Source organism: Balaenoptera ricei, chromosome 1 (assembly GCF_028023285.1).
Source record: "Balaenoptera ricei isolate mBalRic1 chromosome 1, mBalRic1.hap2, whole genome shotgun sequence".
NCBI lineage: Eukaryota > Metazoa > Chordata > Mammalia > Artiodactyla > Balaenopteridae > Balaenoptera > Balaenoptera ricei.
The window spans coordinates 43,745,288-43,761,688 of record NC_082639.1 but is presented as its reverse complement, the minus strand read 5'-3'; the positions used below and the strand labels follow the sequence as shown (position 1 = coordinate 43,761,688).

Below are 16,401 nucleotides of genomic sequence, written 5' to 3'. Positions count from 1 at the left end.
TATTCAGAAAACAGTAAATAATCTGTAGCATGCCTGTAAAGTACTGGAGTGTTGGCTGGAAATAAAATTAGATAAGTTGAGATAAGGTTACAAGGAATACTGTATGCCAAGGTAAGTAATTTATATGGAAGGCACTGGGAACCCATTGAATTTTCTAAGCAAGAACAACATCCTACGTTTAAAAAGATAACTGGACCTAATCAACTTATTAGCTTTTGCACTGCAAAGGAAACCATAAACAAAACAAAAAAGAAAACCTACAGACTGGGAGAAAATATTTGCAAATGATGTGACCAACAAGGGCTTAATTTCCAAAATATACAAACAGCTCATAATAGCTCAATATCAAAAAAATAACCCAATCAAAAAATGGGCAGAAGACCTAAGGAGACATTTCTCCAAAGAAGACATACAGATGGCCAACAGGCACATGAAAAGATGCTCAACATCACTAGTTATTAGAGAAATGCAAATCAAAACTACAATGAGGTACCACCTCACACCAGTCAGAATGGCCATCATTAAAAAGTCTACAAATAACAAATGCTGGAGAGGGTGTGGAAAAAAGGGAACCCTCCTACACTGTTGGTGGGAATGTAAACTGGTGAAGCCACTATGAAGAACAGTATGGAGGTTCCTCAAAAAACTAAAAAAAGAGTTGCCATATGATCCAGCAATCCCACTCCTGGGCATATACCCAGGCAAAACTATAATTTGAAAAGATACATGCACCCCTATGTTCATAGTAGCACTATTTACAATAGCCAAGACATGGAAACAACCTAAATGTCCATCGATAGACAAATGGATAAAGAAGATGTGGGGGGTGTGTGTGTGTGTGTGTGTGTGTGTATATATATATATATATATATATATATACACACACACACACACACACACACACACACACACATACAATGGAATATTACTAAGCCATAAAAAAGAATGAAATAATGTCATTTGCAGCTACATGGGTGGACCTAAAGATTATCATACTAAGCCAAGTAAGTCAGAAAGAGAAAGACAAATACTGTATGATATCACTTATATGTGGAATCTAAAATATGACACAAATGAACTTATCTATGAAACAGAAATAGACTCACAGACATAGAAAACAGACTTGTAGTTGCCAGGGGGCGAGGAGGGTGCAGGGGAGGGTTGGATTGGGAGTTTGGGACTAGCAGATGCAAACTATTGATATTATATATAGATTGGATAAACGACAAGGTCCTATTGTATAGCACAGGGAACTATGTTCAATATCCTGTAACAAACCATGACGGAAAATAATATCAAAAAGGATATATATACATGTATAACTGAATCACTTTGCTGTACACCAGAAATTAACACAACATTGTAAATCAACGATACTTCAAAAAAAAAGATAACTGGCACCAATATGTAAGATTAAATAAAGGAGAGAAAGACTGAAGGCAGGGAGACCAGGTAAAAGACTAGGACAAAAATGAGAGATTATTGATAAACCATCTCCTGAAAATGTACTGACTGGATGCTGATCTGGATCTATCAACAAGAAACTTTTGCATAAAGATAACATTCTTGGGCTTCCCTGGTGGCACAGTGGTTGAGAATCCGCCTGCCAATGCAGGGGACACGGGTTCAAGCCCTGGTCTGGGAAGATCCCACATGCCGCGGAGCAACTAGGCCCATGAGCCACAACTACTGAGCCTGCGCGTCTGGAGCCTGTGCTCCACAACAAGAGAGGCTGCGATAGTGAGAGGCCCGCGCACCGCGATGAAGAGTGGCCCCCGCTTGCCACAACTAGAGAAAGCCCTCGCACAGAAACGAAGACCCAACACAGCCAAAAATAAATAAACAAATTAATTAATTAACTTAAAAAAAAAGATAAGCATTCTTTTGACTGATTAGTAAGTTTGCGTCTTACCAGGACTCACTAAAAATATTTTTTAACAGAAAATTGCTACTTAAGTTCAGAGCTCTCCACTTATTATATACACATTTCTGAATGTGTATTGTACTTCAAAACAAGAAGTTAAATTAATGTACTGACTGTATCATGTGGGCCAATCCTAGAACTATAAGCAACTCTTCAGAGTATTATGTGCTTTGGAATATGAAGAAAGAACTGCCAATAAGCTACATTTATACACAGTGGGAATTAAAAATAATATTACATCCTTCCAACATATGAAATGATAATATAAAAACATAAATATCTTCTCTAAAACAATCAGTAATAGCAACAATGCTTTTCATGGCACTGAGTAGTCACCTTTTTTGTTGGAGAAGAGAAAGGTGGTTATCACTTGAATTCTATCTCCTTCCCTTAATTAGAAGGCAACATTTGGCATATGTAACTATCCCTGTTTAAACATCTAAGTCCACATACCTCCTTTTACACCAGTGGAGATGAGAATGGGAGGAAGGCCATCTTCAGGAATAAGGTTCATTGCACTGCCAACAGGACTTCCAACCTGAGTTATACTTCCAGAGAATAGAGAAATCTCCGTCTAGGACAAGCAAATTAGCAAAGAGAGCATTACACACAGTTGAAGACTTGCGCAGAATAGAGTCCAGACTACAAATGGGAATTTAAGTGAAAATTTCAAATTCATACTTTTTGAAAGACAGCACAAGATACTCATTAACCTGTGGTTTCCCAAGGACTGGGCTTATACTATGAAAATGTTTATAATTGTATAGTTTCTACTTTTGGCATCATCAAATCATAGTAATGAGAGAAAAGGTCTTGGAACCTGGGTTAACGCTTCCTTTACCAAGGTTTCTTTTGCCATAAAAGAAAAATATTTTTTAAACTTGCAGTGGCAACAGAAACAAACTTTCAACATTATCTCATAATTTCTGAACCTTGAGAATTGGGGTGATCGTTGTACAACAATGTGAATGTAATTAAAAATGATTAAAATGGTAAATTTTATGTTATGTCTTTTTTACCACAATAAAAAAAAATTAACTTTGATGAAAGAGTTTTCATTTACTTTGTCATGAAATTAAACTTCAAGTTCATTTTTCTTTGCATTAATATGAAGATCACATTAACTACACTTAATAAAGTATAATGTTGCAAAATACATTTTGAGTGGGGTTAAATCCACTTAATTAACAGTTTAATAGAATATGCTCAAAGATCTATTGAAATGATGCTCTATATTCTTCATAACTTAAGCAAGAAATAGAAGTTTTAAGCACTATTTACAATAGCCAAGACATGGAAGCAACCTAAGCATCCACTGACAGATGAATGGGTAAAGAAGATGTGGTATACACACACACACACACACACACACACACACGCACAGGAATAATACTCAGCCATTAAAAAGAAGGAAATAATGTCATGTGTAGCAACATGGATGGACCTAGAGATTATCATACTAAGTGAAGTAAGCCAGAAAGAGAAAGACAAATATCATATATCACTTATATGTGGAATCTAAAAAAAAAATGATACAAATGAACTTATTTACAAACTAGAAACAGACTCACAGACTTAGAAAACAAACTTATGGCTACCAAAGGGGAAAGGGGGGTGGGTGGGTGATAAATTAGGAGCTTGGGATTAACAGATACACACCAGTTTACATAAAATAGATAAACAACAAGGTCCTACAGTATAGTACATGGAACTATATTCAGTATCCTGTAACAACCTATAAAGGAAAAGAATCTGAAAAAGAATATATATATATATATATATATATATATATATATATATATAACTGAATCACTTTGCTGTACACCAGAAATTAATACAACATTGTAAATCAATAATACTTCCATTTTTAAAAAAGAAAGCTTTTAAAAAGTTAAAGGAAAAGCATATAAAAACTTTTTAACATGTTTAGGGACTTCCCTGGTGGCACAGTGGTTGGGACTCTGTGCTCCCAATGCGAGGGGCCCAGGTTTGGTCCCTCATTGGGGGGCTGGGTGCCGCATGCATGCTGCAGCTGGGAGCTCGCATGCTGCAACTAGGGAGCCTCCCAGCCGCAACTGGGGGGCCCACGAGCCGCAGCTGGGGAGCCCACCTGCCGCAACTGGGACCCGGTACAATCAGATGAATAATAAAATAAGTAAAAAATTTTAAGAATACATAGGATTCTCATTTAAAAAAAAAAACTGTTTAACATGTATAAAAATGTTTATAGCAGCTTTACTCAAATAGCCAAAGTGTGGAAGCAATCCAAATGTCCATTAATAGGAAAACAGATAAATTGTGGTAGAGCCATATGATGGAATATTACTCAGCAATAAAAAATATTTACTTTTGATGCACACAACACAGATAAATCTCATTAAGTATTTTTTTAAATAAATAAATTTATTTATTTATTTATTGGCTGCACTGGGTCTTCGTTGCTGCATGCGGGCTTTCTCTAGTTGCGATGAGCAGGAGCTACTCTTTGTTGCGGTGCGCGGACTTCTCATTGTGGTGGCTTCCCTTGTTGCGGAGCATGGACTCTAGGCACTCGGGCTTCAGTAGTTGTGGCTCACAGGCTCTAGAGCGCAGGCTCAGTAGTTGTGGCGCTCAGGCTTAGCTGCTCTGCGACATGTGGGATCTTCCTGGATCAGGGCTCAAACCCATGTCCCCTGCATTGGCAGGCAGATTCTTAACCACTGTGCCACCAGGGAAGTACCTCATTAAGTATTAAGAGTTTAAGAAGTTAGACACAAAACATTATATATCATATTTTTCCATTTATATGAAATTCAAAAACAGGCAAAACTAATCTATGGTGATACAAGTCCGAATAATGGTTACCTTGGGGGAAAGGGGGCAGGTATTGACAGAAAAAGGGCATGAAGGAAACTTCTATAGTGATAGAAATATTCTGTGTATCTTTATCTAGGTGGTGGTTACACGGGTGTGTGTGTCTATATGTATATATAGACACACACACATATATGTATGTTCAACATGTGTTTCCTAAAGATTAAGGCTCCTTAAGTACTTTGCTATATATATTTTATACTTGAATAAAGATTAAAACTATTTAAAAAAATGCCTATGTCTTATATTTTTGTCTATACTCTTTATAATTTAGGACTGTAAGTTTTTAGTGGGTTTTTGCTAAAAATTTTGCAGTGTTCTCAGTATATCGTCCTATTAGGAAATTTGGAAAATTTCATTGGCTAACCATTACTGATTTGAAGTAAATCAATAAAGTTAGATTTAGAATAGGAAATAAAGTAACCTATTCTAACTTGCTATTTAGTGATGCATAAAATCTACCTTTTGATATCATAAGAAGTGGTCATCTGGCTTCTACATAAATATCATCTATGAAAAGAAGTTGTTTAATTTACTGAGCACCTTTTAAGTGCCAGGCACTCTATTAGGTCATAAAGATGAGAAAAATATATTCAACTCTGGCCCTAAAGAATTTGTTTTCCCTCATTTTACCAGATAAATATTAAAATAAAGTGTTGAACAATGTGAGAGCACAGAAATAAAATAACTAACTTGTTTTAGTTTCTCTTAAACTGACCTGAACTTTGTTTCCCTATAATAGTCATTCACTAGAGCTTCCTCATTCATTCAAAAAATTTATGCTTTAAGAACCTATCATAGGGGCTTCCCTGGTGGCGCAGTGGTTAAGAATCCGCCTGCCAATGCAGGGGACACGGGTTCGAGCCCTGGTCCAGGAAGATCCCACATGCCGCGGAGCAACTAAGCCCATGCACCACAACAACTGAGCCTGCGCTCCAGAACCCACAAGCCACAACTACTGAGCCCACGCACCACAACTACTGAAGCCTGTGCTCCTAGAGCCCGTGCTCTGCTACAAGAGAAGCCACTGCAATGAGAAGCCTGCGCACCGCAATGAAGAGCAGCCCCCGCTCGCCGCAACTAGAGAAAGCCCACGCACAGCAACGAAGACCCAACACAGCCCAAAAAATAAATAAATAAATAAATAAAAATAAATTAAAAAAAAAAGAACCTATCATATAATTTAAGAGATGTAAACGAAGTTTTGTAGAACGAAAAAAGTCATCACTGTATAAACACTATAGTTATAATTGATTCAGGTAAGATTGTCAAAGGACAGTAAAATCAGGGGACTTCTCTGGTGGTCCAGTGGTAAGGAATCTGCCTTACAATGAATGCATGGGACACGGGTTTGATCCCTGGTCAGAGAATTAAGATCCCACATGCCGCAGGGCAACTAAGCCTGCGCACCACAACTACTGATCTCACGCGCCTCAACTAGAGAGCCTGCGTGCCGCAAACTACAGAGCCCACATGCCCTGGAGCCCACAGGCCACAACTAGAGAGAAGCCCGCACACCACAACGAAGAGCGCAGGTGCCGCAACGAAAGATCCTGCATGCCTCAACGAAGACCCCACGTGTTGCAACTAAGACCCGAAGCAGTCAAAAATAAATAATAAATAAATCTTTAAAATGTGTGTGTGTGTGTGTGTGTGTGTGTGTATATATATATATATATATATATATATAAAGGACAGTAAAATCATTGACTGAAAGATTGTAGGGGAACAGGACACCCAGAGTCTCAAAGTATCACCCCTTACTTTACTTTTTAATTGCAAAGAGGAAAAGCTACTTTTGCAGTGGAGAAACGCAGGAGACATCAATTTAACCAATTATCAAACTGATACTTCTTGATGTGTTCCACCAAGAAATGACCATCACTTATGGTAGTATTATTCTTGCCAAAAATATTTAATCTGTAACTAATCATGAGGAAAAAAACAGAAAAACACAAATTAAGGACTTTATGCCAAACATGGCGTAAATGCTTCAAAAATGTTAATGATGTGAAAGACAAAAAAAAAAGTGGGAGAACTGTTCTAAATTAAAGAAAATCAAAGAAACATGAGAACTAAATGCAGTTGTGATCCTTGATGGTATCCTAATTTTTTAAAAAAGCTTTATTCTTTCGTTTATACACGTGTGTGTGTGTGTGTGTGTATATATATATTTATTTAATAAAAAAATTTATATATATATACACACACACACACACGTGTATAAACGAAAGAATAAAGAACACGGGACAATTGGGGAAATCTGAATATGGACTATATATTTGACAATACATAGAATTATATGTTAAATTTCTTTCTCATATAGTTATATTGTACTTACATAAGAAAATCACTTGTTCTTACGAAACACAAGCTGAAGTATTAAGTGATAAAGTGCAACTAATCCTCAAATGGTTCTTCAAAAAACAAAGTGTGTGTGTGTGTGTGTGTGTGTGTGTGTGTAGGGGTAAAGTAAATGTGGCAAAATGGCAACAATTGGTGAATATGGGTTAAGAGTATATGGGGGTTCACTGTACTATTCTTGCAACTCTTCTGTGGATTTGAAATTTTTCCACATAAACAATTGGAGAAAAAAAGAAATTTTCTTGACAAAGTCATTGTATAGATTCAAAGAAGAATAAGTCATATAGTTCTGGCTGCTGTCCTCTGTGGCCACAGAAAAATCCCCCAAAACAGACTTAGACATATTTAAAGACAGTGACATGGTTTAATGTACCTTCACCAAACACGAAATTTATCTCTGTATGTCAGTAAATCTAATCTTAATAACACGCAATTTCAATTATAACCAAATCCACAAATTATGTAAATTTCTAGAAAAATATTACTGAACATAAATGTAAATAAACAGTTAACCATGAAAACTTCAAAAGTAAAAACTTTATCCAAACTCTGATCCTCTTATTTTATTAAAAAAAAAAAAGCCAGACACACATACTTAGTTGGAACTGATCCCCTTATTATAATCTTGACCACCATATTCAACGGGGCAAACAGCAATAAGAAAGGGACCCACTGTATAAACGATCCTATGTGTATACTTTCCAATTATGGTCCTAGGTGGCTCTATTCTTTCACAGACTCAAAAAAATGTAGCTAGTATTTGACCCTTCTGAAAATTAGCCCCCAAACTGTGACCAGTGTATCCTATAGAGACAAAGTAAATGTGACAGCACAGTATGAGCTAGTTTCCTTAGGTAAATTATATGAGTCTTCCATCCATTAAGTCAGTGGTTTATTTTTAAGCTTTAGAATCCTCTTTAAAAGTCTTACTTGGAAACACAATAGGCAGACCAGAAAAAAGTAGAGATGCTCGGGTTGAAGACAAAGGAATAGAAGGATTCCTCAGCCACCTTCATATTTCCTGGCCCTTCCTCACCACGGCAACTCCCTGGCAGCTACCACAGAACCTGGGGAATACGCTTTGAAAACCAAGGTATCAAGGGACCAGGATTCGCTCTAGCACAGCCTCTAGCTACAGTAGTAGACTGAGCTCACCTGAGAACAACCTTTATAAGAATCTTTCTCCTGAAAAAACTTCCAAATATAGAACAAACAAGAACAACTGGTTTTGCCACATTTATTTTACCCCTAGACACACACACAAGCATGCCCACACACATACACACACATGCACTAAACTGTATCTGAAGTCTATAGGGTTCCACAGAAAGGTCACTCAACTTAGGAAAAGACAAGACAGAGGCAGAATAGTGCTGAGTCAAGTAAGTACTCAATTTTAGTTGCTGTTTTGTTTTCTTACCTCTGCTGATAGGGGACTGGTAGTTACTGGCTTGACTGGGTCATGTGACACAGCCAGGGTTCCTGCAGAGGAAGTTCCATTCATGGTTAATTTGGCTGCATCAGCAACTTCTCCATTAGGCAAGATCCCATCAGCAAACCAAACTCGCCTCTGCTCTCTGGGCTGAGCCACTTGAGGAGCCAGAAAAATAAAACAGGTAACACTGTGACATTGATAGGGTTTCTAACATCAAGAAGAGAAGGTCACCAATCTCAGATGTACAAAGAAATCACTATTTAGCATTTTATACTTCTAAATATAATTGTAACTGTATAAAAGTGGTTATAAATTAATAAAAATACACATTTAAATATACTCCTTACTTCTGTAATTTATATGTAAAGATTTAAAACACTTTGCTTTAAAGTATTAAATATGCCTATGATTATGTCACATACTCTGTCCCATATCACTAACAGAGAAACTAGGGAAGGTGTTTGAAGTGCCTAGGAAATAAACTAATAGCCCAGAAAAAATATCTAGAAATAGGCATCCACAGCTCCTAAAAGTATGAGGTTTCTGTAGGAATAAAATATCTGGAAAAGTGATACGGTATTTTTAAAAGGCAAAAGATGCCCTGAAGAATGCTGAAGAATTATTAATTAATAAAAGAAGAGTTGGCACAGATACGTAAGAATTGGGAAGCAAACTGACCAGATCTTTGGCTAAAGTGTAACTGAAGAAGAAAAAGACTGATCTGGCAGTGCAGATAGTGAAATGCAGTAGTCTGCATTTTAGTAAAAGGATGGGGAAAAGCTGGAAAACTGAGTCTGACGAAATGATCTCTTTAAATCCAGTTTTGAAAATCAATTCAAACAGCCAAAACAAAGAGAGACCAGGGAAGAACAACAAAAACAACAAATGAAGTAAAGAGAATAAAGATTTTAAGAACGAAAGCCTGAGCTCAGAAGAGTATGATAATGTCAATAGAAGTTTTTGATCTTCAAAAGGGGAGGAGGGCTATTTAACAAGGGGAAGGGAATATTGCTAGACAAAAAGATATAAAATTAATGAAAGAAGACAGAGTTTAATTATCAGGGGAGACTTCTTGACAGATCATTTTAAGGAAATATTTGTTATTTTTACTACTGATAATCCCCTGAACTTACAAAGTGCCTTTCATCTGACAATATCATAATCATAAAGATATAATAAACTAAAATAAGTTGAGCCTATGATTTTCTACCTATCATATGATATAATCAGAATTAAAGTTCTGGATTTTATAAACGTCTGTGTACCTAACACAGTATTTTCATATTTTTACAGGGATAGATTAAAAAGGAAAAGAGAAAATGGCAATATATATTCCAAAAGGCAATACTAGAATGGGCTGGTCAGAAAAAAGAATTCTTATTTTCATCACTTACTAAATTCCTGCAAAGAACACTAAGGTAGGCATGAGGCTAGGATTTTGCAGGCTGATTTCAAATTCTGCAACTCTTTTCAAGTAAAAGCAAAGTAATTACTCCATTCTTAAGTTGGAGAGGGTACTGGCATATTTTTAGAGGTGCCTCCAAAATATCAGGCAACACAATATTCTTCTTTACTTGCCCAGAAATAGTCTCAACACATTTCTCACCTTGTTCTTCCACTTTAATAACCACCCAAAGGGACTTATCTGCAGTGTGTTAAAGACTTGTGATGTAAAATCACATCAGCACCTTTTCAGAGGAACTTGGTGAGGAAAAAGAGAGAGAATAGCACATGATCCCCTACCTTCTGCTCCAGGGTGCTTTAAAACTCCCACAGGTACCATCACAGTGGGAGGTGGAGAGCTCAGTGCTCCTGAGGCCTGAGCTTGCTGCAAGGGAGGGATAGTAGAACAGTATTCAGCAGGATTGTTAGGGTTAGGGCTCTGGCTTGAGGCACTCATCATGTTCTCCCAGGCTTGAGCTAAAGCAAATACAGACACAATCAATGTGAATGGATTGCAAAATATGGACATCAAGACCTCCACAATACTGGATAAATAATGTAGTTCCTGCTAATTAACACTCATAGTATGTCTCTCTTCCAGCTAGTGAAGGTATTAAGGAGATAGGTGATTTTATTCAATAAAGGAGACCATGTAGTTAAGTAAGCTATTTGGAAGTAACAAATAAGAATTACATGATACTTCTGATATAGACTGATAGCGGATCAGTCTGAGGTTAATGACTAGGTCCCTGGCATCTTTAAAGGGGACCATATATTCCCTGAAGAGGGAGTAAAACAACATTAAACTTATTAAGGACTTGCAACTGGGATAGCATTTAGACATTTCTGGTGGGTAGGGCAGGTTTAATATTCAATGCATTTTATAAAATTCTATCAAAAATCAAAATCAGGGGCTAAAATAGCATAACTCCACTATATAATATCTTTTGTTTCATTCCTAGATTTTTAGGCTCTTAGTTGAGGTAAAATCTCATTTTAAAAATTCTGAAGCCTAAAGCTCAGGAGAACACATCTCAACATTTTCGTGAATTTTGCTTTTGTGCAATCATTACCCTGTGTAAAAGTATCCAGCAAAAACAACCATTTCACATTTTGGTGTGTCTCAAAAGCACAGGACCCATTTGAACATGAAAATGTGCCAATATCATATAAGTGCCATCAATCAATATGAATGATCACAAATGTGTTAAGGTTCTGTATACTCTATAATTTTACTAACTAAATACTGACATATCAACTATTGTTTTTAAAGTAAATAGGATGAAAGATACTACAGAAATGAAAGATATAAATTTTATCTTCTGGGTTCAAGCAATATCACATGCCCAGGAATAGAAACCGCCCAATTTTTGGAGCATCTTTTAAAAAATCTCATTCTACATCAAAGAATGATCCATAAGATTTTGAATACTTATTGCCTCCAAACTGCAGGACAAAGCTAGAAACAACAGCTATGTTCCTTTGAAAGCACTGGCAGGAAGAGGGAAGGAAGAGAAAAGGAGAAAGGGAAAAAGGGATAGGGAACACTGAAAAGCATCAAATTAAATATTCAGTAAAAGACCAGGCTAAGCCATGCGAGAGGAAAGACGTTGGAAAAACCACAAAAAGTAGATTATTTTAGGATCCCCTGTTAAGGGCATCCTTGGCTTAATAAAAAGTAAGTATTCCATATGAATCCTCTGCCATTTCCTTCATCTTTAGCTATGCCAAGTTAAAAAAAAAAAAAAAAAAGCCATCAAGTTGGAAGACCTCAACAAATAAAAGAGGTATCAGGTACTGAAATTAAGCAACATGCTCTTATCTGTGGATAAATATCCAAAACTGAAATCATCACCGAGTGAAATAACCACCATCTGAAAAATGACCCTTAAGAGTAAAGAGAATGAATTCATATTTGATCAAAATTATAAGAATTCAGAAATGGGAGGAAATTGGGTGGACCACAGGAAATTAGAACAGATCAGATTAAATGACATGCAATAGGTTAATAAGGAAGCAACAGGAAAACATCACTATGAGCAATGCAGACACACAGAGCAGGAGGGGCCTTGAGCAGATAAGTTTCAGCCTCCAGGAGACACATTATCCTGGCACAAGCAGCAGTGGTGTGTAAGTTCAACATTTTTATGTCTATTAGTAACTGTTCTGGCAACTGTACAAAGATGCATTCAAAGAGAAAATACTATACAGCCTGATCAATTTTATCGTATCTCTTTACAAGAATACTCTGGGGGGGGGTTTGTTTGTTTGGGGAGTTTTAACTAAAATGCCCTTGGATTTATTTCCAGTCCTGCAAAAGGTGAACACTGGATAAGCTATATTTACCTTCTCCTGGCCATATTCTTTTACCACATAAGTAAATTAAAAACTATTACTCTTATGACAAATCTAAGTAGTATTAAGATGATAACTGACAGAAAAATGCAATTTTCTATTCGATTCGAGATGCTAAAATATTTATTTTTAACAAGATGAGTGAACCAAAGTGTCAATAAGAATGTGTTCTAAATTATTAAGATATTCCCTAGAAAGAGAAAGCTTCCCTTGAAAGGAAAACCTCAGCCCAATTTTAATATTTCATCATCTCAGTGGTCAATAGCCCCCTCCCCACTCCCACTCCAGTCATTTCACAGGAACATTAACAGCCACAGAGCACCAGATTTCCACAAGAATTTCCTTTTTTCCTGCAAAACTTACCTGACTTTAGCATTTATTCATTAAATTAGGCACAGGAATTCTGAAATGCTAAGGTATTTTTAAATTTTTCAGGTAAAGTTATGACATTTGAGAAGGTGAGCAACTTGTAGAGCAAGGAAGGAAAAAACAGCAGTCTTTTCATTGGAATTCTCTTGTTCTGTCTCAATAACTGTGAATTCAACCTGTTTTAATACTTACCATTCATTAGCACTGAATGGCAGATTACACATACTCTAGCTTCCTTTCTATCCATGTATAACAGTTTACATTTCAAGCTACAGCAGGAAGCACAGAAAACCTGCAGGAAAAAGAATATACTAAATTTACTTAGGATCACAGTATAAAGGAAGTAAACCAATACTGACCAACACTGAGTGACAGGGAACCGTACTAATACAACACTAAAAACTTCAAAGGAAAATGCAATTGAGGAAGCTGGGTGCAAGACCCAATTCAAAAGCAAGAAAGAGATTAACATGTCTGTCAAAAATAAGGAAAGTGAAATTGCTGGCTGAGAACAAAAATCTTAGCCAAGATTACACACCAAATACATAGCAGGGGAAAAAAATCTAAGCTGCCCTTAGGCAAAATTCCTGTACACAATATCACATAACATGGGCGTTTAGAATAGTAACATCTGCTATTTCTGTTTGAAGAGGCAATATAGCAGGTGAAACAAACAAAGACTGGGAATTCTGGGCTTTAACTTCTGTTTTTTTTACTGTCCTTATGTGCAGAATAATAATCATACCATCTGCTTTCACTGGTTTGTTATGAAGGCCAGGAAAGATCAAAATACACAACTCAATCATAAAAATATGCACAGCCCCAGCTACAGGGAATCAGAGCAGACAACCAAAAATTGGCCATGCCAATTTCCAGCACCTTATTTCCACTTTCCAGGGTCAGTTCCCGACAATCTTACTTTCTTCTCCCTTCCATACCAGGCAACAACGATCTCCTTAGTTCCCTGTTAAGATCTATTTTCTTGAGAACTCATTAGTCCCTTATCACAGAGAGCTTCATACAGGCAAAAAGGTGTTCCCAGTAGTATAAATTTCACTAATCCAGTTTTTATGGACAGTAAGTATCCTATATCTTACAAAGATGAAACAAGAGATGAGGTCCTATTAAAGACAAAGTGAGAGCAATCATCTCTTCTTCTACTAGATGTAATTAATATACCTAGCTAACATGACTACCAATTTACATTTTTCAGAGGCTTCACATTTTCAAAGTAACTCTGTGATACAGGGAGAACAGGGGACATATTATCCTTATTTTCTATCAGAGGAAACTAAATTTGGATGGTTAAAAACTTGCTCAAGTTCACAGCAAATTGTATGAATACTAGGCACTTTACATACATGTATTATCTCATTCAACCTCATAAGTTCTATGAAGGCATTCATTTATAATTAACAGAGTTAAATAAACAAATGTGAAGTAAACTGCTCTGTCATACAGCTAGTAAGTTACATAAAAAGTCTCCAAAGGCTCTGTTCTTAACCACTATGTAATAGTGTCTCATACTATTCATGTATCATTTTGAGACTTTGACTTTTCCTTCTCCATCACTATGACCACATCCAGTCAGTCACTAAGTCCTGTTGTTCTCTCTCTTAAATGGTTCTCCCCAAATCCCACCTCTTCCTCTCCATCCTATGCTGCTGCCTTTATTCAAGCCTTTATTATATGAGGCCTAGGAGACCATCAAAATCTATTATTTGTCCTCCTAACCTTCAGATGTGTCTTTCCAATTCGTCTTTCACACAAATACCAAATGATAGAACTTCCTAAAAATTAAATTGAATTGTTAATCTTGAAATCCTTCAATAACCTTTCTAATCAAGAGGTAAAACCGAGAAGCCTTCATTCACTCATTTATTCCACAAATATTTGAGCTCTGATTATGTACTGGGCACTGGGCTACCCTATTGGGTGTAGCAGTGGACAAAACAGATATGGCCCTTGCTTTTGTGGAATTTACAGTCTACAGAGGTTATAATCTAAAATCAAATAATAACACAAGTGAGTGTAAAATTACTTGCTTCAAAAGAAGTACATGGTAAAATAAGATCATGTAATCTAGGTTTTACCTAGATTGGCAGGGTCAGGGAAGATTTTATTTAGGAAATTACAGAGATAAAATCTGAAGCATGGGTAAAAGTTTTCTATGCATAAAATGGTACCAAGGAGAGAGACAAGAGTAAGCAGAAGAAATACCATGTGCCTGGGTGCCATTAGGGTTAGAACATGGCTCTATCAAGAAACTAAAAAGGGTTAATGTGGCTAGAGACCCTGAGAGTTAAGGGATGCATGGAATAAGATGAGGCCAGACCAAGCAAAGGTTCTCTAGGTTGTATTAACAGTTTTGGTCTTTTTAACAGAGCAATGGGAAATCACTTAAATGTTTTAATCAAAGAGAAAGACATGATCAGATCTGCATGACTGCAACGTGGGGGAAAAAATAGAGGGGAGCAAGAATAAATTTGCGATGGTTCAACATAAAAAATCAATAGAGGGCTTCCCTGGTGGCGCAGTGGTTGGGAATCCACCTGCCAGTGCAGGGGACACAGGTTTGATCCTTGGTCTGGGAAGATCCCACATGCCGAGGAGCAACTAAGCCCGTGCGCCACAACTACTGAGCCTGCGCTCTAGAGCCCGTGCGCCACAATTACTGAGCCCATGTGCCACAACTACTGAGGTCCACACGCCTAGAGCGTGTGCTCTGCAACAGGAGAGGCCACTGCAATGGGAAGCCTGAGCACCTCAACAGAGAGTGGCCCCTGCTCGCCACAGCTGGAGAAAGCCCGCACGCAGCAATGAAGACCCAACATAGCCAAAGATAAACAAGTAAAATAAATAAATTTTTAAAAAAGAAAAAAAAAATCAATATAATACACATTAACAGGATGAAGGGAAAAAAACATGTGATCATATACATTTGACAAAATTCACTCTTTCATAATAAAAACAATAAAAAAAACTAGAAGTAGAAGGAAACTACCACATCATAGTAAAAGCCACATATGAAAAACCCACAGCAAACATCATATTCAAAGGTAAAATATTGAAAGCTTTTCCTCTGAGATCAGGAACAAGGCAAGGATGCCTGCCTTCACCTCTTCTATTCAACATGGTACTGGAAATTCTAGTCAGAGTAACTAGGCAAGAAAAAAAATAATAATAAAAGGCATTTGAAATGGAAAGGAAGAAGTAAAATTATCTCTGTTTGCAGATTATGTGATCTTGTATGTGGAAAACCCTAAAGATTCAACAAAAAAAATCTGTTAGAACTAATAAATGAATTCAGCAAAGTTGCAGGATACAAAGTCAATAAACAAAAATCAGTTGTATTTCTATACATACTAATAATGAACAATCTAAAAAGGAAACTACAAAAATAATTCCATTTACAATAGCATAAAAAAAAATATCACACTGGATAAAATATTTGTGTTACATATAATGGACAAAGGGCTAATATCCATAACATATAAAGAGCTTCAATAAGGTAATAAGAAAAATACAAATACCTCCAAGGAAAAACAGGCAGAGAACTCACAGAGATAACTTCACAGAAAATTAAATAAAATAGCCAATAAATAAAGAGATACTGGGCTTCCCTGGTGGCGCAGTGGTTGAGAGTCTGCCTGCTAGT

At 36.7% G+C, this 16,401-nt stretch overlaps 1 protein-coding gene across 4 annotated transcripts in view; it reads right to left on the bottom strand.

The window, feature by feature from the left end:
* The window catches only part of ZFYVE9 (zinc finger FYVE-type containing 9), a 188,201-nt gene that overhangs the window by 75,390 nt on the left and 96,410 nt on the right, over positions 1–16,401 (bottom strand). For 3 of the 4 annotated variants that reach the window (XM_059922362.1, XM_059922352.1, XM_059922371.1), the window contains 4 exons: positions 12,936–13,035; positions 10,320–10,496; positions 8,562–8,731; positions 2,378–2,498 (listed from right to left, as the gene is read on the bottom strand). In XM_059922362.1, coding sequence (XP_059778345.1) covers positions 2,378–2,498; positions 8,562–8,731; positions 10,320–10,496; positions 12,936–13,035 — 568 coding nt within the window. The remainder of the gene's footprint in view (positions 1–2,377; positions 2,499–8,561; positions 8,732–10,319; positions 10,497–12,935; positions 13,036–16,401) is intronic. The other variant, XM_059922376.1, reaches the window with a different exon arrangement.